Here is a 26,351-nt window from a genome sequence, read left to right as displayed (position 1 = left end):
TCTGCACACTCGTTCCAGGTCTGGTCGGCGTCTACTTCCGGTTCCTTCGTCGTCGACAGGGCCAAAGAGTTTCCGTCCCGTATTTCTACTGGGACGGACGGAAGTTTGGAGAGATCCGATTGGTCCATCGGGACGGGAACTCCTCCCATCCAAGTTTGTTGTTCTTCCGGGTCACGCCGGGAAGGCTGCGGGAGGAGGGCAGAATGGCGGGTTAGTGAAACTGTTCCGGGTTGGTTTTCGTCCTCATACTGGTAAGGTGTCCACACGGAAGGAGTGTCCTGTACGTTACTCCTAAGGGGCGGGTCCTCCTCCTCACAGTAGAGCAAGCCCCTTACCCTCCTCTAGATAGCCCAACATTAGAGGCAGTTTATCCACTTTTTTAGTCAGAGTCCATGTGAAAAAGGTGACACAGTTCCTTAACTCACAAATCTCGTCCCTCAGTGACATCCAATGTGCATCAGTGGTAGTGAGTGATGTCCTATGTAGGATCGCTCAAGCTTGCTGTCAGATAGGTTGGGACTGTGGCCCTTGAAGTAGAGGGATTCTCATGTTGGTAGTGAGCTGGGAACCTACTAGTCCATTCAATGTTAACATGGAACAGAGGTTGGTTGAGCATCACCTGCTTCTCTAGTGACAAGTGCTGACTCTGGCCTCAACGGACCTCGTGATACCCCAGTGGGGTTTCTAGGAACGGGCAACCCTAGTGCCTATCTTTTACTCAGGCTAGAGTGTGGTTGGGTTAAGTAGGATTTTATGTCCGAACTCTTTCATTTAGCCAAGTACTTGAGTTTCCCCTTATCTTTCGTAGTCAACAATCCCTCAACCTCTTCGAATAAACCCTAAATGTCACCCAGAGTGCAATTTTGCACAGCATGCTTTGCCTGCTTCTTTGCTGTCACTGGTTTCCCTGCGTTATCTGTAGCCTTATGTTTCCCCACGATACTCTGGATTAGGAGGGAAATGGGGAGCGGATACTAGAAATGGGTGACAAGTAGATCAATGATAGATATTTGGAGTAAATATAGCCAGGTACCTCGCTCATTTTATATGGTCTCAGTATGCAGTGAAAAGCGGGCACTATACAGATAGTGTCCTGGTACCCAGTAACACAGTAACAGGAGCGGGAAAGTTTGGTTTTCCTTTACCCAAAACTTCTGCTGCTTGCTCCTACAGATTGGGTCTTTAAAAGAGTATAACATTCAAACCTTGACATCAAGTTTGTGTGGGAAAGGACGATTCACTTCCTCAGCCTTAAAAGCATTGTAGACGAGCAGGCAAGCAGCAGTGTATCAACTGGGTATTAACAGAAGAGAACAGCAGTACCTTTCTGATTAACCAAGGGGAGTGGACCGGCCCAACTCACCCTCATCCAGCTGCTGATGGGTGCTGACGGGCACACCCATGGCCCGACTTTGTCCTTGCCATGCTAGTGCTGCGGGAGAGCAGGGGAAGGATTTGAGCACGTTGACAATGGGTGGCCCTGCCTCCTTCACTAGCCGTTGTTCCGGGCACAGTGGATAGTGGTGCTGAAAGTCCCTTTCCACAGAACTGATAGTACTTATGGAGGACTGGTCCCACTCCCTGCTGTAAAGAGTGTCCCATGCTGCGGGAGAGCCGAAGCAGGCTTTGAGCGCGTTGAAAATGGGTAGCCCCGTTCCCTTCACTACAAGTTGCAGAGCCTAAGGGCACTGTGGATAGTGGGGCTGGAAGTCCTGTTCCAGGGGACTGATAGTGCTTGTGGAGGTTTGGTCCCCCTCCCTGCAGTAGCTAGTTTTCCATAAAGGAAATGGGTCTGCTTTTGAAAAAACAAGTTCTCTTTTTTCAAAAATGTTCACTGAGAGTTGGCAGATAAAAGTACTACCAACTCTATCTGAAACTTTTTTCAAGATAAGATTCCACAAGGGGCCTCTCACCATTTGCAAACCTGTTTCCACCCTTTTTGTAAGTCATCAACTTATCAATGTTTTGCAACTATATTTTGCTCACAAAGCATTGATACTTCAGGGTCCGAATCATTATTTAGAAGTGATGCTCAAAACACGCATATTGAAAGTCAAAGCTATGGGATATATAAAATATTTTTTTGCAAAGTAATATTCAATAAAACTAAAGACATTGTAGTGTAATCACTTAACATAAATATAGATCTTATAATTTAAGTGGAATCAACTGCATGATTTGTCATCAGCTTATCCACAAAGGAAGTAGGTCTCTATTGCTGAAGTTAGTGCATCCATGTTAGACATCTAAAAGAAAAAGAAAAACATTTTAAAAATGTTTTTGCCTTGCACGAAAATGTATGTCAGCTCTTTTCTAAATTGATTATAACAGTTGATTCAGTTACTTTTATTGTTGGTGGTTCACTATAATATATTGTATTAGAATATTGGGGATGTGTATGCAGTTTCAATTAAATAATTGTGATAGAAAGCAAGGTGGGCTACACTCTTTATTCAAAGTAGATTAACCCCTTTGCCGCAGCCGCAATTTCGCGGCAGTGCGGCACTTCCGCAAAATGGGCGGGGCCACGTTGGCCGTTGGCTGATGGCAGCACTAGCGAGGTAGTGCTCCCGTCAGCCAACGGCCGACGGCAGCACGCAAGGGGTTAAAGTTATATGAAGCAAAAAGACAGACTTTAGAATTTATCCCAAGTCACATTTTGATGAAATAATTCAAAAATGTATGACGGAGTGGAGAAGTTGTTAATCTAAAACATTTGTCTGGCCACACCTCACTACTTCATGAAATTGGATCAGCCCCATACATTAATGATGCCATTTTTCAGACTTGCTGTTTTAAAATTGCTAAATATTAAAAAGATGTTGCTTGAGGTACTGTTACATTTTATAGTGCTTACATCAAATCTACATGTGCAAATTGTTTTTTTCTTCCTATATCCTAATTTTGTTTTGTATTGATGGATGAAATGTGTAATTTTTATTTGCGAGCATCTTCTGCAAGAGGCTTGGAGCAATTCATTTCACAGAATTTCACTGTACATATAAATTAACTTAAGATCTTGAAGGAAGTTAATTGTTCTTTTTTTTTTCTCCTTAAGAGTTACAATTTGATCATTCAGTGCAAGCAATATTTCATTACGCTTGAAGATCACTGATTCAATTATTCCTTTTATGCACAGTGCTACCAGATAATTTCCTTGTGTTAAAATAAATGACTGTTTCAATTGTTTCTAGATGCGATAACCCCCACAAGGTGTTAAATCACACCATTTACAACACATACATTTCAATGGCAGCAACCAGAGCTAGACGGGGCATGATTTTGGAAATTTGACGTACATAACGTGTTTCTTAAAATATTTTAACGTACTGATTTTTCGTCTAATTAACTTGCTCATAAATGAAATTGTTTAATTCCTTTTTAAATTGTAAATAATACTGTTTTTTATGTACTTTGTATGATTTTAACAAATCGAATAAAGTTAATTTGACTGACTGACTGACACATACATTTCTGTTTTAAATATTCTTCTGAGATATTATGATGATGTTTTAGGACTGCATACCCCCAAACAAATTACTACAATATGCCATCTGTATTAATATACAGTAAGGAGTGTACAGACCTCACCATATCTTTTTTTCAAGTGATCTATATCGAGGGGCAACAGGCATTACAAAACCTCCCTACTGAAACATTTGCTCATAGAATTCAAGGGTTTGAGACTCTTGGCCTGAACAGCGCACAGAATAAATACTTGGATCTCTGCTCAAACAATGTTTTGTACAATTTAATATGCATACCTATTAAAATAACCAAAATAAGTATAAGAAACTGTATTAAAGTATTTGCAGTTTATGAAATCAGTGGAAGTAAAAACAATAATGACATCCCCATCCTAGTTTACATTCATATTTGATTTAAATGTACAGGAAGCCAATGGCATTTTAGCCTTTCACCTATAGAACAATTAGACATTTCTTATGAGATCCTACATCCATGCTTTTACTACATGGACACAGTACTAAGAGTTTTCAACTCCTTATCTGCTGTTCTTGGACATACGTTTGGAATTAAAGGGTCAGAATAACTTAACAATGGCTGCCATTTTTTTACACAAATGTTACATAGACAGTTGCAGGCTGCTGGGTTTTATTGGTCCAAAAACCCAACTTTACCCTCAGTGTCAACTCACTAGTCTTAAACCTAGCATGAAACCTCCATAGTTGGTTCTTGGTATCAAGTGGTCACCTTAAACTGATAGCAATCATATGCCTACAGGCACCGCTGCTCCTTCCTAGCTCTTCACTATACACAATATTTTAACTAGTTTTACTTTAGCTCAGCCAGCTCTGGCTTGGATATGGAATCGGTCCCAAAACCTATGTACGGTAAGAGCATAAGTGCTTTTTCTGTCCTTACAGATTTTGAAGTATATTGTTGCAACTGTCTTTAAACCTGGAATGTCCCCACAGTAAATTAGTTGAAGTGCTAATATGTGTATGTTTTCTCATAGTTCACCCGTAATATTCAGTTGAGCAGAACTTTTACCTCCAGTTGCTTGCTTCACATAATTGGCTTTTGCTAGTAGCACAAGTTATAACCAAGCCACCAGAAAAGCAGTGTTCTTAATCACTCCCTAGAACCTGAGAAATAATGGCACTAGATCTATAGAGTCATGCATGCACAGATATCTGCCCAATCTTATACCAGCTATGTAGTGCTCTATTGTGTATATCTGAAGAGTGATGTTTAATTGCTACAAAGATTGTAGCAAAAATAGATTACTGAATAGAAATTAAAATATATATCTTATACCCACTTAAAAATACTAAATTATAGAATTTTCTTAATTTCTATTACTCTTAACATGCAAAACAAGGGAATAACATTCATCACCTTCCTTTAATTTTTTAATTTAAAGGACTCTCTTCAGTTATTTAAATTTTGTAATTTTGCAGGTGCAACCAATTATTCTTTGAATTCTATGTTTTGCCTGACCTCAAAGGAGTTTGTTTGTCATGGGATATTTTCTGTATTCCAGGTTTATGGGTTACAATGAAGCTTTTACCTGGTGATATTCATCAAATTAGAAAGGAGTTTCCACATTTAGTAGACCGATCTACTGCAGTTGCAAGGAAAATGGGATTTCCTGAAATTATAATGCCAGGTAATTGTGATATTATGAGAAGGATAACATACATTTACAATAGCTCAAAAGCTGTTTTTCTATTTCATCTAATGCATTATTTTCAGAACTGTCAAAAGCTGAAGAAACAATGATATTAGAACATGCCGTCATGGACTTCTAATCATAATTTGAAGACCAAGTTTGCCTTCAGCTACTGATTCTTGTTTAAATGAATGAAGCATTGTGATTTTTATTTTACATGTTTTAATACTTTTCTTTTACATACATAACATGGATGTGTGCACAGAACAGCAATACACATATCTTTCCTGGGATAATGACTCCAATTACTACATCACATTGATGTGCAAATTGCAAGTTGTACTAATTGCTCCCCCAATAATGTATATACAAGCTTTTTCAGTGTATTTCGGTTACTCTAGGAAAAGGCTAGGTGGCACTTAAATATGGCAAACACAGGAAATGAAGATGGTGAACCAGGAGAAAATAATGTGAAGAAGTAGGTTATTCAATAAAATCACTCCAGTTTTATCCAGTTTCGGAAATTGTTTTTTTCTAATCTCAGCTTCAAAGGACATTTATTTAGCATGTATTTGTATGTTTTACAAGGAATAGCATGAAATATTAATGTTAATTTACATAAGTGTAATTTATGAAACATCTTTAATTGGTATTTGGTACATGTATGTGGATCTATGACTTGAAAATGCCTTAATGTAAAATATGTTGTGATATTGTTTTAATCCATTTTCTTAATAGGTGATGTTCGTAATGATATCTATGTCACGTTGGTTCAAGGAGACTTCGACAGAGGTAGCAAAACCACAGCAAAAAATGTAGAGGTTACAATATCCATCTATGATGAGGATGGGAAGCGACTAGAGGTAATGTATTTTAGCTAGCTGCTTCAGGGTGTAGTTTATCAGTTTTCTTTTTCAACCAGAGCACAAGCACTGTTACAGTATGTATTTATGTGTATATAGTGCTATACAGAAACTGCAGCCCTAGACAGTGGGCAGAGAAGCCCTAAACAGGCACAATTTATCATTATTTGCACTGTGGAAGAATATTCAGAGGGGAAATCTATAATATAGTTTAGGGATTATAAAATTGCTGTCTTATACTTCTCGATCTGTTCACTGCCTGCTGTTAACTGTGCATTACTGGTGGAAAGGCTCGAGTACTGAGCAGACAAATACTGACCAGCGCTATCAAGGGCCCAATTTGTTCTCACTAGCCATAGCCAAAAAGTAAGGGTTGCTTAAGCTGAGTTATCCTTATGCATGGAGTCTTGTGGCATTACTCAGTGCTCTTCCCTTTTTTATCTAATGTTGATCATTTAAGTTCACCCCGGCACAGCATCTTGAGCAATTCCAGATCAACTACATGGTTCATATGTTCCATTAGAACAGGTGAGCTTCTTGTGCATGAACAGGCCAAGGACTGAGATCCTTGTAATAAGAGACTCTGAACCTGCCTCTGCCCCTTTCGATTGACCCAGGACTTGGATCCATCTTCCCAACTCAATGAGAGTTTGGAGGTTGGAGATTTGTTGCAAAGCCAATGACAATGTGCCCCCCAAAACTATGCAGTACAATAACTGTGAACTTGCAACTCTCCATGACCCAAAAAATACTTCAATCTTTCCACTCTGAACACCATGTAAACCTGCCCAGAGCACTTATCATGGTTTTGAACATCTTCTGTAGCCTCCCCAAGAAACACATTACTAGCCTTCAACATCGTCAGAACCAAGGAGCACGTTTGTGTCAGAACTTCAACAAGTGGGACCATTTCACACCCACCCTGAACCACTCCCAAGGTTTCCTGTGCAGGCCTAGATTTTACAATATTTGCAATCCACTGAGGAAAGTATGGAAAAGGTCCTAAATTGCTACTGGGAATCATGCCTTTTTTCCCCGCCAGAGTCCTGTACTCCGTGTTTGTCCACCTGATCAATCAACGATCATTCAAAGGGACCAAACATGAAGGTGCATATTGGGCATACCGTGCTTAGACTTTAAAACACCTTTATCCCTAAAGGGAAATCCAACTACATGTGTTTCGTGATACTTCTGAAAACAGTAATATTCAGTCTTGTTGGAAGCTAACTTCTCCATAGAGCGGATGTCACAATTGAAGGACACTGGCTATGGTTACTCGCCTTCCTCATTGAACTCCCTTCTTTCCCTACACTTACTTTACAGGGTTTTTTTTACATTCTCTCCCAACACATGAAGTAACTAAAAGATAAAACCGTGCCCTTCACAAATCTTCTAAATACAAAAAAAACAAAAAACGAATGTGATAGTTTAAATTGAAAAGCACACTTCTTTTTAAGGGTGCAACACAGTACAATACGCAAGCAAAATAAAATTGAAAGCAAGCAAAATAAAATAACACCCAACTTAAAAAAAAACATCAAGCAATGTAAAATGCATTTGGAGACATTTTATTAATTTTACGTTATACCGTTTCTTATACAATAGGGGCAGTTTCAGTGTTGGATGGATGAATGGTGATAGGCTTAATAATTTTACAAATGAACGTTTCCTTTCTTGCTTCAGTAAGAAAATACTTATCAGGGCAATATTGTGTATTTAAGAACTATAACAATGTGTAACTTTGAAACAGTTTTAAACTATTCCTTTACATTGCTTGGGGACTATCAGAAATTCACATTTCTGAACTGAGCAGAAAACCGTTTCACAGTTTGATAAACAGCGAGTTCATTTTTAAAACTACAGACTTAATCTATTCTCTCATTTGTTGACATAATACCTTCTTAAAAGATATACTTGTTTGTAGCATAATAAATGTGTGCATTGCTAACTGTTTAGTTTTCTGGCTCTTTGATCCATCCTTGTTTTTTGTGTGTTGTATCACAACACATGCACAGCAAGGTGGCAGAGTCATGCATTGCGCACAATCGTGTGTTCCAAAAGTCTTGAAATACCTATGCTAATATGGGGGGCCATGGAAGAGAAGCGGCCTCCCAATACTTCAAAATATGAGAAAAGACATAAACCCAGAATCCTGTACTGTGATTACATAAAGGTCCACATAGCTTCTGGTCACAAGTAGTGGAAAACCACCTAAGTAATATCTAGTCAAAACCTTGCGACTCCCCTATCCCTAGTAAGGGGTTTTAAGCTCATAGGCGAAGCACCTAATTCAAAGTGCTATTCTCAAATGTGACCTGTAATTAAATAAATAACATAATTCCATGTAACCATGTACACATATATACACGCAGCCGAGTTTAAAAAAGATATATACAACAAACATCTCACCATATCGCAATATGTAGCCTCATAAACGTAAATCTGGGTAAGTTCCAGCGTCAAATTATAAGTCAACCTGTAAAAGATACATATTTCTGTAATCACTACTCCACTAAAGAAATTATATTTCAACACGCAGGAATCTCAAAACGCTGTCCCATCTAGACTTCTAAAACATAGTTGCCATGAACCCAGAGGATACTCTGGCCCACATAGGTTATTTTACGAGGTAAAATTCACGATATCAAGCAATATCAACCCTTCTCTTCTCTTCCGTGTTAACAATTAAATATATAGCATCATACACTCTTATATGCACAGCAAGATGCATTAACATATGTTATTGTGCTAAGTAAAAAAACACGCCAGCATATATCTTGCCATCATCCATCATGTATCAGTATACACCATCCAAAACCCCATATTTTACCCTAAGTGAAACAAAAGTGTCTGCATCATTCATACCTGAAACTTCCCTCAAAAACGGAGAGTACTCCAAACAACATGTATATTTACTTTGAAAGTGATCTAATGTGCCAAAAGTCAAATCCATCCATACAGCGCACCATGCGCTTGTATACTACACAGTAAAGTGGCACACATTAAAATTCGCCTACGTAAACAGCGATGTCCAACTATGCAAAACCACATATTCTAGCTAAAGTAAAGCATGCAAACCTGTATTGCTCGTACCCGAACTTGTCCACAAAACGGTGAGTACTCTGATCGCTAAATGTATAGGTATTTATACTATTGGCTTAGTCTAAATCAAAATGGACATAAACAATCATAGGTGCCATATTGATAGGTATGGGTAGTTATATCGTTTGTAACAAATCAAAATCACTGACTGAAAGAAACAATGGGCTAGTACTTCATTCATGTATAGTAAGTACATTTTGACTTTTAATGATTCAAATATCTTACCAAATGTGTGATCTAACCTGCCAAACAGGAACTCCTCGGTGCACCAGCATCTTAACCCCTTAAGTGCTGCCTCGGTGCATTGGCCGACGGCAGCACTACCTCCCCAGTGCTGCGCACGACCATTGGACGTCCATTCAGCACTAGTTCCAATGGACAGCGCAGCACTGAGGAGGAATGTTTAATAGCATCTATGAGGTTAAGTTACTGCCATCCTATCAACATTAATAAAAGAAATGTACTAAATTTCGCTTCTTCATCATAGCGGCCATCTTAAAAGTGTAACCCCCTCAGTGACCTCAGTTTGAACCTTAAAATAAACTAGCAGAGGGATGAGGATTTTTTATTAGCAGTGGTAAAAGTGTATGACAAAGGCTGAATACAATTTGTTTTTGTAGCCCTGATTAATTCGATGGTAGGCTTGCCAAGCAATGAAACACGTGTGCTAATAGCTACAAGTGCTAATAGCTACAAGGCTAAAGGTTACAAGAGTCGTCAGGATTGTTGGATGAAAGTGAAAACTGGAAATAAAGAATCATCACATACAAGGGAACTCTCTGTTTTTGGACAGTCAGGGAACTGCTTATAATTTGTATCACAACACTGCATTTGAAATATTGACCTGTAGGCATATCAAGATCATGATGTCAACTCTCAACACGTCATCACAGTTTGGCTACGTATAGTAAACCTGCACTTACCTTGGCATTATTTTAGGAGTTTATATTATAGTTACGATATACCTATAGGTTTATATTTCACAGATTGATATTTTGAAATACAGCCACTAATATGATTTGATTGAGGCCGAATTAGGGGAAACTCTACCATTATTATTTGGCAATTGCTATGGGAGATTAGGCACATATTGTCTGACATTTAACTTGGTAAGCAAAAGAAGCACCTCTTTGAGTTCGTCAAAAGATGCAGAGAAGCCAGTTGAGAGGGTACATTTGAAGATTTGTCACAAATAGTTTAATTAGGACTGTAGCAAGATGGTCAATAACTATTTCAGTTAAATATTTCTGCATGATAGGAACTGTAAGTGAAACATAGCTAAGAAATGTTACTCATGTTTATGGATGTTCATTTTCTTTAAAAGAATGTTATATTTCCTGGTGCTGGAGAGGAACCTATCTCGGAATATAAATCTGTCATATACTATCAAGTGAAACAACCACGCTGGTTTGAGACTCTAAAGGTAGGATGAAAATTACTTTTTAAATACTTACATAGAATTGAAATCTGTATATGTTTACAAGTGTTGATGTGTTGTGTTAATATTAGTTACATATTTCTGTAATTGTATATAAGTAATGCCAAAAATGTAGGTTTAATTAACACTCGTCCTGCTGCTGAGAATAACATTATCTCCCATGGAGGTTACAATGCAAACCTGTACAAAAATAATTCTTTGTAAAAATCAGGTCTCCAACATTTGGTTATTATACCATGTATTAGTGGCCCAAAAGGTTGACATTTGAAAATTGTTTGATGTTTACTGAATCTTTCCCTAACCATTCCTTTTCAGAGTGGAATAATAAAGAAATGATTGTTCTTTAGATTTTTGTAGTTGAAATACCCTATGAAGTAGCTTACATGGCCAAAGGGCTCAATTATAATGACTTGGGTTCCATGTGTCCCCCAGAGTTTCAATAACCATCTCATTATAATTTGAAACAATTTTTAAAAAACTAGAATTGGGAGTGCTTGAGGGCAAACAAAAATAGTGCCTGGTACGTAACTGTAACATCAAATTGTTCAGAGTTTAATAACCCCTCATGTAAAAATATAGGTCTTTGACAGATAGCCTAGATGATTAGGTTAGTTAAGCTTGTGAACACTTGGGTTTCCCTGCTGATTCTGAGTAATATATTTTTTATTGCCTTGCTACTAGTTGATTTTAGAGTTGGATTTGGTCATATCTAAACAGTTGGATATCAAGCATACAGTGATAACAACAAAGTCATTTTAACCATGGTCTTTGAAGGATTTAGGATGACTGAAATGAGAAAGGCACATTTCCTTTCCTTCTAGGCAGGTCATTATTGGAAAATGTGTGAGCATTTTTTACTTGAAACTTTAAACAGTTAGATGAAATATATATGATGGGCAATGTTTTTTTTTTTTAGATTGAGCTAGTAAGTCACCTTCAGAATGAGTTTAGTACAGCCTTTATCGTAGGAAAATTACATTTGACGCAAATTGTCTGAGCTACTAGTTCAGTGTTGATTGGGCATGAGTGGCAGGAAAAGTGGGGGGCTTTGCATGTTGCCTGTAGTGATGGTGTCTGTTCGATGTGTTTACAGCTTGCTCTTCTTTATTTAAGGAATAGGCATAGGCTTGTGAAATGTTGTTAGAAATACTATATCTGCTCAATTACTGTCATAAGGAAGCGGAACTAAAAATATTCAAATTATTTTCTAGCATCCTCCTTATTGATTAGAAAGCTGGACTCCTTATAAACCGCAGTGTTTGTTAATGTGATTAGATTTACTAGTGTTCAAAATTATGTAATCCCCGATAGTAAAAAATAAATTATTAGATAGTAAAAAAAATGGGGAAATATAGTTGTGACTAGTCTTGAATGTATTTAATGTTTCATGTTCAGAACACTATATTGACTTCTATTAAGATTTTAGTCAGCTTTATTTGAAAGCTTGTATTTTCCCTTCTGGGCCCATTTGGGTCTCCCTTGGTTGCTCGTATTAGCAGCTTCAAGCTTCCTTTGCTTTCCGCAGCCACACATACTAAGTTGTTTTTTGGGACATGATATTAATTTAGAACTACGCAGCGTGTATTATTTGTAATGTAATGTAATGGTGATACTTGTAAAGCGCACTGTTACCCCATTTCGGGGTGTCCTGGCGCTGAAGACCGCTGGGGAACCCGTCCTGGCTTTCCCTGTGAGATGGTCCCTTCTGGGTATCTCCAAGGTGAAACCAGGCATCCCCGGCGTCTTTGGGGGCCATTGTAGAGATGAGGCAAGCTTAATGCCCAGAGTTGCCGAGTGTGATCCCTGGTTAGAGTAGGCACCGAGGCGAGAATTATCGAGTCCGTTGACCCTGGTCCACAACCCTGCTGCGTCGGGAATTGAACCCTGATCCCGGGCCGTTCTCTGCTTACGGGTCCTCCGCCTCTAACCAGTGAGCCACACCACTCTTATTCAGTGACTCTTCTTGCGACCCAGTCTGAACTTTTCATACAAGGTCGAACAACATGGTGCCCTGTCAGTGTCCTTTCCTAAACGTTTTTAGACCTAACACAATAGCACACCTGCAGTTTTCTAACACAACAGTTCTTATAATATAAACTCAGTCTCAGCCCCCTTAGAGGGCAGAGGGAAACGTCCAGCAGAGAGACCAGTCTTAGAATGGAGGTAGCAGCCTTGCGTAAACTGAGTTTACACCTATGATGCCGACCACCTAACCTCATATACCAGGTTTGGGAGTTTGCACTAATCCCTGAGATCACTGATATATCCCTGTGCTCACATAGTGAGTGTAGGCTTAGATTGATACATTAGTTGACATGGTCGGGTTGTTCATTGTTTATAGTCTGTTAGTAATGCTGCTTACTTTTCTCAGGTGTGTCTGTTTACTAATCACAGCAAACCTGCTTAAAAATTAGACTGCAATAGTTTTAAGTAATGAATCAATCAATCATTTGTAAAGCGCACTACATACCCGCGAGGGTCTCAAGGCACTGGGAGGGCTGGGGGGTGCTACTGATCGAACAGCCAGGTCTTGAGTATACTCCTCAAGGTCAGCAGGTCTTGGGTCTGTCGTAGGCTCAGTCGGAGGGTGTACCATGTCTTGGCTGTGAGATGGGAGAAGGATCTCCCACCGGTAGGTGGGACGTGGCAAGTGAGAGGTCGGCGGAGCGTAGCTGGCAGTTGGGGATGTAGAAGGAGAGCCGTCTGTTGAGGTAGGCTGGGCCGGTCTTGTGGAGTACCTTGTGTGCGTGGGTGAGGAGCTTGAAGGATATCCTCTTGTTGGCGGGGAGCCAGTGCAGGTTTCTCAGGTGGGGGTGATGTGTCCGTGGTGTGGTACGTCGAGGATCAGTCGTGCTGAGGCGTTTTGGATGCGTTGTATTAGTTTGATGAACTTGGTCAGAGCTCCTGCATAGAGAGCGTTTCCGTAGTAGAGTCTGCTGCTGACAAGGGCCTGGGTGACTGTCTTTCTTGTATCTGTCGGGATCCATCTGTAGATCTTGCGGAGCATGCGGAGGGTGTTGCAGCAGGAGTAGATGGCGTTGACTTGCTTGGTCATTGAGTGCGTTGAGTTGAGGATGATTTCCAAGTTGCGTGCGTGGTTGGTGGGTGTCAGGGCTGCCCCCAGTGCCGTCGGCCACCAGGAGTCGTCCCAGGCTGAAGGGTTAGAGCCGAGGATGAGAACCTCAGTCTTGTCCGAGTTCAGCTTCAGATGGCTGGTCTTCATCCAGTCGGCGACGGCCTTCATTCCTTCGTGGAGGTTGGCTTTGGCGGTCATGGGGTCCTTGGTGAGGGAGAGGATTAGCTGAGTGTCGTCGGCGTAGGAGATTATGTTGAGGTCGTGCTGTCGGGCTACTTGTGCGAGCGGGGCCATGTAAATGTGGAACAGCGTCGGGCTGAGGGAGGATCCCTGAGGTACGCTGCAGATGATCTCGGAGGCTGTGGAATGGAATGGGGGAGGAGGACGCTCTTGGTTCTGCAGGAGAGGAAGGAGGTGGTCCAATCCAGAGCCTTGTCTCGGATCCCTGCGGCGTGGATGCATGAGCGTAGAGTGCGGTGGCAGCCGGTGTCGAAGGCGGCAGAGAGTGCTGCGGTCTTGCCATTGTCCAGCAGGGTCCTGATGTTATCGGTGGTGGCGATTAGGACAGTCTCTGTGCTGTGGTTGCCACGGAACCCTGACTGGGAAGGGTCCAGGATTCTGTTTTCTAAGACGTATCTGGTTAGCTGTCTGTTGACGGTTTCCTCGATGACCTTGGCCGGGAAGGGGAGCAGAGAGATGGGCCGGAAGTTCTTGTGGTCTCTTGGGTCTGCCTTAGGTATTTTGAGTAGGGTGTTGATCTCGGCGTGTTTCCAGATCTCTGGGATAGTTACGGTCACGAGGAAGAGGTTGATGACGTTGCGCAGGTGGGGTGTGATGGAGCTGCTTCCTCTGTTGAAGACGTGGTGCGGGAATGGGCCTGACGGAGAGCCGGAGTGGATTGTGCGCATGGTCTTGATGGTGTCATCGATGCTCACGCTGGCCCAGGCTAGCAGGGGGTCGTGGTCGATGGTGTGCGCAGGGTCTGTTGTGTTGCTGTCTGTTGGGGCTGTCTGGGGGTTGAAGCTGTTGTGGATGTCTTTTGTCTTGCGGTGGAAGACGGTGGCGAGGGAGTCGTACAGGGCTTGCGACGGCGGGATGTCGTTGGTGTTGGAGCTGGGGTTAGAGAGTTCCTTCACGATGTTGAAGAGCTCCTTGCTATTGTGTGCGTTGTTCTCGAGGCGGTCTTTGGAGGAGGTTCTCATGGCCGCCCTGATGTGGTGGTGGTTGCGGATGACGTCCTTGTGTGCTGCGTGGCTGTCCGGAGTTTGTTCACTGTGCCATTTCTTCTCTAGTTTCTGGCAGGCTTTCTTGGAGGCTAGGAGTTCTGAGGTGAACCAGCTGGCCCTCTTGCTGATGTCTCTGTGGGGGGATTTCTTCAGTGGGGCGAGCGTGTTGGCGCATTCCTCGATCTAGCGCCTAAGGCTGTGGGCAGCGTTGTCAGTGTTGGAGGGTTCGGTGGGTGGGCTGAGAGCGAGGTTTGCGTGTAGTTGGTCTTCTGTGATTTTGCTCCAGCAGCGGTGGGGAATCTGTAGGGTGCGGTGGTGTGTGGTGGACTTCTGGAAGGTGAAGTGGATGCAGCGGTGGTCGGTCCAGAGGAGTTCGGTGGTGTGGCTGATGGAGACGTGCAGGCTTGAGGAGAAGACTGGGTCGAGCGTGTGGCTGGTGGAGTGGGTGGGCGTTGTGACGAGTTGCTTCAGTCGGAGGTTGGCGAGGTTATCGATCAGGGTTTTGGAGTTGTTGTCGTTGTTGTTCTCAAGATGAAAGTTCAGGTCTCCGAGGAGGATGTAGTCGGTCGAGGTCAAGACTTGCGTGCTGATCAAGTCGGTGATGGAGTTGCTGAACTGGGGCGGGTTCCGGGGGTGTCGGTCGACTAGGGTGCCTCAGAGTGGAGTAGGGGTCAGTGTGGATCTGGAAATGCATGTGTTCGGCAGTGCTGAGCACGTTGTCGGTGCTAGTCGAGACCCTGATGCTGTTCTTGTGGACGATGGCGATTCCTCCTCCGACTCTGTTGGTGCGGTCTCTGTGAATGATCTTGTAGCAGTCTGGGATGGCTATGGCGATGTTGGGTGCGGAGGAGCCGTTAAACCAGGTCTCTGTCAGGAAGGTGACGTCCCGGGATGTTGGGTCGAGCAGGTCCCAGAGCTTGACGACATGCTTGCGTGCGGAGCAGGTGTTCAGTAGTATGCATCGGAAGTGGTTGAGGTCTTTCTTGGCGGGTGATTCGTCGGCTCTAATGCGGGTGTAGCTGCAGTTCCGGCAGGTTAAGGGGCCGGGCCGTGTGTGAGTTTCGGGACGGCCTTGAAGCAGGTGTGCCTCCGTCCAGAGTTGAGAGCGTGCAGAGTGCTGGTATCGTAGTGGCGAGTGCAGGGGCCAGGGGTTCTGAAGCTGGGCGCGCCCCAGGCGCAGAAAATCTTGCCTTAGGCCGGCATATATGGGGAGGTGGCAGGGAGGAGCAGCTGCGAGGCGGGGTCAGCAAATGGGCAGTGGGCCGTCAGGTGGGCGGGGCCGCAGGGGACGTAGCGGCGAGGGCGGTGAGGGACAACGAAGGTGACAGAAGGAAAAATGGGTACAAAATCGAGGGAAAAACGAGTGGCACAGAAGGGACAAGGGCACAAAAAACAAGGGGAACAAAAGGCAAAAGGGGCACATAAATGAGGGAAAAACGAGTGGCACAGAGGGCAGAAGGGCACAAAAAACGAGTGGAACAGAGGGCAGAAGGGCACAAAAACAAGTGGAACAGAAGGCAAAAAGGACACAAAAACAAGGGAAAAACGAGTGGCAAGGAGGGCAGAAGGGCACAAAAATGAGTGGAACAGAGGGCAGAAGGGCACAAAAAAGAGGGAAAAAATGAGTGGCACAGAAGGCAGATGGGCACAAAAAACGAGTGGAACAGAAGGCAAAAGGGACACAAAAACGAAGGAAAAACGAGTGGCACAGAACGCAAAAGGGCACAGAAATACCGGAAAAACGAGTGGCACACAGGCAAAATACAGAACACAGAAATAGAGGGGCAGCTAAGAACAGAAGGCAGAACGGGCAGAGAGGCACGGGGGCAGCGAGGGGAACAGAAGGGAAACCGAGCAGGGACACTGGGGCAGCGGGGGGAACAGAAGGGAAAACCGGGCCGAGACACGGGGCAGCGAGGGGAACAGAAGGGAAAACCGGGCAGAGACACGAGGCAGCGATGGGTACAGAACGAAAGACTGGGCAGAAAGAGTACGGGGAAAACGAGGGGAACAGAGGGAAGAAAAAGGGGCACGGACCACATACAGGCAGCGGGGGAAGACAGACAACAGCAGTCACAGACACAACAATGAAAATACAGGCAATACAATAAAAGCAATAAAGCGGAGGATGAACAAACCTACCTACAGCCTTCCACTGGCCACCAGGTATGAGGCGCAGGTGGTAGCCTGTGGGTGGTGGAGGGCCTCGAACTTCCTCAGCAGCGGCAGCTGGGCAGGGAGACAAAGTCGGTGCTGTGCGGAGGGGGAGCGACCTACCTGGTGCACTGTATATTTCGCTTCATGTCTTTCTTTTATTTATTATGGACATGAATGCGTGAGATATCTTTTCACAGTTACCTTTGGGACTAGAGATTCATGTTCTAGGTTTGCCAAAATCACCTTCAACTCTGGAAAGGTTGAGAGTGCATGTGAGGCACTGTGAGCTAGTCAGTTGGGCCTACAGGTACTGACGTGATAGAGAGACTCAGTCCCTACATTCAAATGTCCTGTTCTTCCAAGGCACAGTTCTGACTCCAAACGGAATCCCTGCAGCATGGTACTGGCACTTCTAAAATTGCTTATAATGTTTCTAAAATGCTCCATATTATTCAACCACTCAAATGATTTTCATATTTTCACTATACTAATTCACCACTAATCCTTTATGGGTTCCAGAGTAGTGTGCTACTTGCCGAAAAAGCATTTTGACACCTCATCAGGGGTAGTAAGCGCTATATAAATGCAATTGCAATACAATTACAATTCAGTGTCTGTTTCTGAGTATTTTATGTCATGGTAATATTTTCTGAATGTTTGCAAGATTTCTTAATTATTGAAAGTTAAGACGCTTGACAGTGGAATCTTGATATTTGTCAACGTTTTCCTAGTTATGTTAACTTTTAGTTTGATATGAAAGTTTGCTTGGCTTCTTATTGCTGACATTGTACTCTGAAGAGCTCTCCTCATTTTGCTCTCTTGGTTGTAAAATGTTTAAAGGTGTTTATTTTTCAAGTAGCCTTCTTTGCCTGCACTTGCTCGTAATGTCTGCATTCCCTATCCCACCTTTTATAACATGTTCTCTGGCAGAAGTTGGCTACACAAGGAGGAGCACAGTCACCTTCATACCATTAACATACACATTAGCAGAGCCTTGTGAACCCCATAAACGTAGTACTTGTTATCCTAGACGCTTTTTAGTGCATCCAGTTCTGGACTAGTAATGCAGAATTTGCAAAAGGACATTAAGATCGTGCTGCTCTGTCCAGATACGTTTGTACATCTGGAACCCTGGAAAATAATTTTTATTACAATGTACAGTAATTACAAATGTCTGAACAATTTCTATTTTAATCACCAAAGTTTGCAATGTGGTTACCCATCGTAAGTTTCTTATTCCTTTGATTTGTATTTTCATTAATAGGGCATTCATTTCAATCACGTTACCATTTTTTTTTTTTTTTTTAAATGTATTGATGACACACGCCATAAAGAAATACAGAGAGTCAATTAGCACAAAAAAAAGAGAATCCGCAATCATAATATTAATAGAAAAATATCATTTTTGCAAAAGAGATTAAATCATACACCCGCGGACAACAAGAAGAGAAAAAAAAAGAAAGAGAGAAAAATAAAAGATACATAGAATATAGAAGCCATTCAATTCAAACTGAAAGGAAGGTCCCCCAGATTTTTTCCAATTTCTTGAGCGGGTGAGCCCCTCTTGTTCTCGCTATGGAGAGTTCCATATCATAAATTTCATTCACCAAGGACCAACATTCGGTTACATGAGATGGTTTAACTAAAATCCATGCCCTTGCAATAGTCAGTCTTGCACATGAAATCAAAACAAATAGCAGATCCGTAAATAAGTCAGTAGTTGAGAATATGCCAAGTAATACCATCTCGGCTGAAATTAAGGTAGGGAGTATTAATTTCTGCCTCAAAATATTTTCTACCCCATCCCAAAATACGCGCAGCGAAGGGCATGAAAATAGCATATGCTCCAGATCTGCTGCCGCAAGGTCACATTTGGGGCATTTCGTACGGTCGCTAATAGCAGTGTTTCCAGACCATTTGGAGATAGGTAACGAAGTATAGTATAAATGACAGACAGTTTTGTAAGCTTGTAGTTGAAGGCTAGATGAATGAACCAGGCTATTGATGCGTTGAAGAAATGTAGATATATTATTAGAAGATATACGCCTCCCCATTTTAGATGCCCATTTCTCCACGAGGTTCGGGCAATCATCAGTCTTAAACTGACTGAAGCATTTATAACCTATATTAATCAAAGCTTTACTTTTCTCTCTATAAATACAGGTCCATATTTCTGAGTCTGATAGTTCTTTTAATTTCAATTTGCCTAAAAAAAAGTCTCGAATTTGTATATATTTAAATAGCATTTGTTCCGGTCGTTTATAGAGTAGTTTAAGTGTCTCGAACTCCAGTAAGCCTGTTATGCCATATAAATCCCCCAGCCTAGTTATACCAAAATTAGCCCAAGATCTCCCTGCTTTATCACTGAAAATACCTGGTAGTCCCGGGTTATCCCAGAGCGCCAAATTAGGATGAAAGAGGGAGGTCGCATCAAAAGCCAGAATCGTATTCCAAATACGAACCGCATCCCTAGCAGTCTTGAACTTGACTCTCTTAAAGTAATTTGGATCATTAGCTCTGGCCAGAAATTGTTTAGAGTCGGAACCTAACATGAATTGGTGAAAAAAAAGCGGATTACTAGAGTTAAAGAGGCTACGCAGTCGGCCCAAAAAGGTGGCATAAAAATTAATTCAAAAATCTGGGAAATTGAGCCCACCTTTAATAAATGATAGCTTCAAAAAAGATAATGATCTGCGACTTTTTTTATAGCCCCAAATATAGCTACCAAGAATTCCATCTAACTTTCTAAAAAAAGAATTATTGACCAACAGGGGGATAGACCTAAACAAATATAGAAATTTGGGAAGGATATTCATTTTAATAAGATTTTTCCGTCCAAACAAGTTGAGGGGGACCTTATGCCATTTTTTAAGAAGAACCGCAGTTTCTTTCAGTAAGGTGTCATAATTAGCCTCATCCGTGCGGTGCAGATTTACCCCCGATGCTGGACCCTAATGTAAATGGGTGTGGTCATGAGGGACCGTTTCCGTCATGAGCACAGCTCGACCGATGCTCATGACGTAACGGTTCCGTCATGAGCATCGAAAGGGTTAAGTGCATTAATATCCCTAACACTAGGTGAAATTTTGATACCTAAATAGGTGGGTGTCTGACAAATACCCTGGACAGGAACAGAAGGTTTGTAGTTCACAATAATTTGCATTTTATTCAGGTTTAATTTATATCCGGAAACGGCACCAAAATCGTTGGCTTCCTCAGTAATTCCCATCATTGCTTCTGCAACCTCTGTTGTATAGATTGCCAAATCATCAGCGTAGGCTGTAATTTTAAGCATATTATTTCCATGATAGTAGTGCTTAATGTGTACTTGAGACTGTAAAGCATTTATAAATGGCTCCATAGAGAGAGCAAATAAGAGTGGCGATAAGGGGCACCCTTGACACGTTACCATTTTTTCTTTACCCCTATCTTTTATAGATATCAAAGTGACTGGGAAAATAGTTTTAAAAGTTCAGCTCAGCAATAATACATACATCATTTGGAAAAGGGACAATCTTATTGTTGAAAATGATATTTGACCGATTGAGTGTAATGTTAAAGAAAATGAATGTTCTCAGTCCTAATTTATAAAAATAAAAAAGTAAGGGAAGAGACAAAATCGAAAGAGTGCATCTGGTTTCTTTTTAATCAAGCAAGTTGTCACACTAGATAAACACATTATAAAACAATCACACAATGAATGTATTTCCAGTACAAAAACACAAAATAGTATATTAAAATCATATTTTTACTCATGAGACTCCATATTTGTTTTAGCAGAGATAATGAGCCCACTTTATTATTAAATTAAACGTAATTATAAGCCACAAACAGTCCTTAAACCTAGCCACAAAGTGCAAATTTATAGTTGGCTAACATAGAAAAGTGATAGTGACATTAGAAACACCTCACATTAATTAATAGTACAACAAATTCTGTGACTTTGTTATTGAGAAGTCATGTGTCAAGAGCTCAGTTTTCACCTACAGCCCCACATTCAAAATGAAGTGTATTTACCATTAGGAGGGATTAAAATAGAATGTTAAATTGTACTACCTGATCAATTACATTCATTTTAACTTCGTGCTTACAAAGAAAATCCACCCAAATATCAACAGAGACACAACTATAAATCAAAATATTATGACTGTCTAAAGCTATAACTGTCATTATTTATTTACAGTTCAGGTAAAATCTCGGTCATCTTTTTTCTATCCCAGTGGGAACACTATGTTGAAATGAACTAGAACTTCATGATCCATCGGCATCTATCTCAAAGTAAGACAAATCTAGTCAGCCACTCCATACTTGACGTGCTGATAGCAGTATGCGGACAACGCAGGATGCTAACGCCATTGAAAGTTCTTCAAAGTTGGATACATCACTGTCGAACTGATCCTTCTGTTCTGGTGCTAACAATTGAGAGTGGGACAAAGTTTTATTTTGGAACCACAGAGGGAGCTTTGCTGACTGGATGGATTCTTAACCTTCCACGGTTTCCCCAGTCCAGCATTCATTCAGTGTTTTTCATTTTTTGGGTACTTAAGCCCAGAGAATAGGAAACTTGGTATTGTTGCTTTCTGAGGATTCACTTTTTTCAGGCAGTCTCCTCACTGTATACCGATCCTGAAAAGGGTGTACTGATAATGTCACTCCCGGTCTCTCCCACAACCCTCAGGCCTTGAAGGGGGTAGGCCAAAGGCATTAGTTCCTACCAACCAGGGTTCTCTTAAGTTCACTGAAGTGTAGTCAAAAAACTTGCCAGCATGTTTTTTAGAGCTATGAGCCCTTTTGCTTTTAAGTCTCTGTAGCAGTAAGGGGAATGGGACAGCTAGATTACTGATCTGTTTTCTTGTCCCAGCAAACTGACAGAATCATCATGTTTTTATTCAGGTGTTCTTCAAAGTTGAGGAATGTTCTGAGGCTGTGCTAGTGAGATGCCATTCTCATCAACTGTTCTAGCCAGTGATGGTAGAATTCCTCACTCCTAGTCCTGGCAAATGTCTTAGTAAAACCCACCCTCATTTTTCAGTACTTCGCCTTCACTTTACTGTAATCTTTCCCAGCGTCACTGATTCGAAATGGCCATGACCTTCTTTTCCTTGTTGGAGTCTGGTGCCCCCTTTCCAGTCCACCACAATGCACGTTAGGGAATATCTCCTCTCCTCATTCTGTAACTTCTTTCCATCATGCTGGTAGCAGAGACAGATGCCTGGAAGACCTCTGGGTTGTTCATTTGGGGGTTTCAATTGAAAGAGAAGTCTGATTTAACAGTCCTTGGTGCTACTACCTGAACCTGTACCTGCCCAGATTGCTCATCCCTGCTTAAGTGGTCAGTTTTTACATCATTTCAACCTAACTGCCCTTAGATGTTGCTGCTTGTCCTCCAGCATGCCAGCAAACAAAATAGTGTAATTGACTTGAATATTCTTCTGGGTTTCATAACAGGAAATTAATTCACTTTGGACTTAAGGGAATTACAGATATGAATGTGGCATATGAAAAACAAGGGTGCAGGAAATTGTATGCTTTTCCAAGTATTCTTAATACTTACAGCTCCAATTTTGTTCTGTGCAGTACTGTATAGAAAAGTAGATAGCCCGGCTATCAATCTCCCTCTCATCACACCCTACCTATCCACTAGACAGCTGCGTTCCACCTCTGCAAATCTAGCCATTGTGCCGCAAATAAAGAAATCAAGGTCCGGAGGCCGTTCCTTTTCCTACAATGTGGCTAAAAAGTGGAACGCCTTGCCTCAGCATCTCAGATCAAACCCCGACATTCTCTCCTTCCGCAAACAGATGAAAACACTCCTGTTTACCACATAACTATGGAGCTGAATCTGCCTTCTTCCTAACTCGAACCTCAGTGATATGCTTAGCGCTTGGACGCCTCAGGGCAGCTACCCGCGCTTTAGAAATCTGAATTCATTCATTCAATGTGGAAAGATGTGAATCCCTTTGGGCAACCAAGTAATTATTAGTTATATATGTTTTTGTGAGGAATTTTGGTTTGGCTTGTTTAAGAATCATCCCAAATGTGTCACCATATTTATGTATTCCTCCATGAACTGCATCCTTTACCTGACCATATTATTATTATTTAAATAAAATTACATTCATTGTTGCGTGAAACGTATTAAGTGACCTGAGATATTTGACCTTAAGAACAGGAAAATGAAAATGCTATGTCATCCTTCCCATGGAGAAGAACTCAACACTGTTGCATAGGGAACAACTGTGGCTTAGGAGTGATCGGGTAAAAAGAGCACCAGTAGTTTGCATTTGAAGCTCATTAGTTCCTCCTGCCCCAAAAGAAAACATGTTCTCATTAGGCTGTTTATATAGTGCAGTCTTTACAGGAGTTAAGTGACATCCCGGCCTCTTTTTTGCATACAAAGTTTGACAATACATAATTATATAATTTGCACTCTGACTTTACTACAGTCATATGCACATAAGGAGAGGCAGCTGGCCCCAATGTGAATTGATCTTCTGTCAGTCGAATGATTATAAAGTAAGGATCCACACTCATCTCCAGCTTTCTATCTAAAAATAATAAGCCTCTGTTACTTTTTGACTCAAATACAAGATATGCATACTATCCCAACTGGTTAAAAGGCCAATTATGTGCGCAGAAGATGTTCCAAATGATTACCCATTCATCCTCCACACTTTGAACCGTTCTGGAGAGAATAGTGGCTAGGAAACTAGACATTTTGTAGAAGAGCATAATATGCTTTACCAGTTAAACTTTTCACACTAGACAGCTACCCCAGCATTTTGTGGCTTTGGTTGGCAAATTTCACAGCCATAAAAAGCAACATTTGCGTCCCAAAACCTCAAAATTCACGATATTTTTGTGGTGGGCAAAAAATGTTCCCGCCACACAAATACTGGAGCCCTGTGCTCTGTCACTGCTTGAGGATGTGCTGTATCACAGTCTGTAACGTTGCAGAGTCTCCAGCAGCGCACCACCTGAAACAGTAGGGTGCCTGATGCCAAAGAGAGTAGATTACAATATGAAACCTACTGTTTTTGGCATCAGACAGCCTGCACGTGCAGGGCAGCAGGGGCCTGTAGAGGCAGCAGGGAGCACCCAAATGTGTGAGGAGGGCTGCAGGCTAGTCACACAGGACGGGGCTCTGTGCATTTCAAAGGTATGCGACAGAGGAATTTAACACCTATGCTGCTGGCTGGTAGTGCCAGCACAGAGCCAGTAAAGAGGGGGGGAACACCAGGTGTGTTTTACCACATTTTGCCTGCACTTTTGTAAAACATTTGGGATTTTTACAAAATTGCTGATTTCACAATTCTTTGCCAAATCGCAAAAACCTGAGGGGGTTGAGTAGAAGGGGCACTAAAACCACTTTCTGATTTTATGAAACTGAAGTACTTAGTACCATATTTGATAAGGAAGATGTAGCAGAAGTAGTCCTTTTGGACCTCACCACTACATTTGACACAGTGTACCATGCTACCTGTAAAGATCTGTAGAAGCCTGCAGGTTTAGAGGGCACTGTCTCCCACTGATTAGTGTCTATCAGAAAAAGGCAGTCATGATCTGTCTAGATAGCTTTTTTATTTCTGTCAGCACTGAGAGATTTTAAGGGTCCTCATTATACCTGTTGCTTTTTAATGTGCACTTCTGCTCCACTACAAAACACCTCCACTCCTTGGATGCACTGCAGTTTCCTATACAGATGAAAAGCGGTTTATTGCCCACTTATCCATTCAAGCTTTTCACTCCCATTCTCATTTTAATTGCTGTTTCGTGGCAGAAGATTTCCCTCAATAGTTTTAGAAACGAAATGCCAATATGACAAAAATATTGCTTGAAAGGAATGAGTGTTCATTCTGGTCTACTAGAATATTTGCTTTGGAGTACCCTCCAGGCCCTGCTTTCAAAGACAATTCTTTTGGCATCTTTGTGCACCAATATTTATCTATGAAGTCCCAGATAAATGCTGTGTAGTACAAGGTACTTTGTGGCTAGAATGGCACGTTTTCCTTGTTCCAGTAAAAAGAATCCACTTCTTAGCAAACGCTGCTAGTGTATTATCCAGATTTCACTAATGTAACAGATTATATTTATGACTGGTTGGATGGTCTTGGGCCTCCATAGAGTTTGAAATGCAGCCTTTTGGCATATTTGTCAACTGATAAACATGAATTATGTTTCCAAGTCTCGTTACGACTAACCCTGGTAAGGATTGTACTGGCTAGAAATTTACCAGACAATTTCTTTGGCCTACCAAAACTGAGCCTATGCAGAATTGAACATAAATCATACATTGTGTAGACTTGACCTAGTTAGAAATAGCACAGAGAATTCAAAGTAAGTGTCTTTGCTCAAGTGGCTGTTGCATATCCTTAGTCATGCCTGCCCTCAAATTCCTTACCTGGTTTCCAAAAAGAACCCTCCCATTTGAGGCCCAATTGTTGCATCAAGTTTGAAGGTAGAACAAGCTTGCATAGGAAGTCAGTCACTCAAGGCCTTCGGTCCAAACTTCTAAATTAAATTACCCTTCCATTTGTAAAATGTTGGGTCTTACCTCGCCATAAGGAAAGTTTTGAAGACCTTCATATTTTGTTAAGTACTTTTAGGTTTTTGTAAAGATGCAATTGGACGTTTCACTTTAGTAGAATAATATCAAATGAAGATTGGCAAATGTATGCAGGGCATCACACTCTCCATCCAATAACTCTTTTGTTAGTGAGGCCATACCTTTAATAATAATAATCGCTTTATTGCATCATTAATTAAAACCTTTGCAAACAAATAAAACATGTTTAAAAAAAAAAAGCAAAACGACTTCATTAAATGATGCTAAAAATTGCTAATATACAGTAATTCCATAAAATTGCAAGGGAGTAAAGGCAAGTGAACAAGACAGCTAATAAGGGGGGTCAGATGGTGCAGAATATAACATTTGTCAAAGTGCTAATCAGTAGGGGCACCTGTGTAGTCCCAATTTAAAGTTAATATTAAAAACTTGGATCTTGAAGATGTTTTGGAATGTTGCTGGGCGACAGAGAGCTTGTTTTTGATGGTGACAGAATATACGTCCTCATGTCGCTTGCTCTCCTGGGTCGTTGCGCCCCGTGGTAAAAATGTGAAAAAAAATGTATGTCGCTGTGCTGGCTGCCGGCCCGAGGTGGCTACAGGAGAGCGTAGGAAGGCTATACAAAATTGACCTATCATTTTTCTGAAGGCCTGGTGGTGTATTGTGGACCTTGAGGTTAGACTTAGGCGACAAAGCGTAAAAAGTTTCCAGGTCAGTTAAGTCATTTTTAAGAGTAATCATTCAACTCCCAGACCTGGGTAGAAGTACTCAGAAATTGTAGGGAACTGA

The 26,351-nt window shown here is 41.6% G+C and overlaps 1 protein-coding gene across 1 annotated transcript in view; it reads left to right on the top strand.

Annotated features, from left to right (window-relative positions):
• DOCK1 (dedicator of cytokinesis 1) overlaps positions 1 to 26,351 on the top strand; it is a 1,358,032-nt gene that overhangs the window by 237,046 nt on the left and 1,094,635 nt on the right. Inside the window, exons 13-15 of the mRNA XM_086922569.1 lie at positions 5,006 to 5,131; positions 5,873 to 5,997; positions 10,424 to 10,522. Coding sequence (XP_086778695.1) covers positions 5,006 to 5,131; positions 5,873 to 5,997; positions 10,424 to 10,522 — 350 coding nt within the window. The remainder of the gene's footprint in view (positions 1 to 5,005; positions 5,132 to 5,872; positions 5,998 to 10,423; positions 10,523 to 26,351) is intronic.

This window comes from Lissotriton vulgaris, chromosome 5 (assembly GCF_964263255.1).
Source record: "Lissotriton vulgaris chromosome 5, aLisVul1.2, whole genome shotgun sequence".
NCBI lineage: Eukaryota > Metazoa > Chordata > Amphibia > Caudata > Salamandridae > Lissotriton > Lissotriton vulgaris.
Note: the sequence above shows the minus strand (reverse complement) of the source record. Positions and strands in the feature narration are given on the sequence as shown.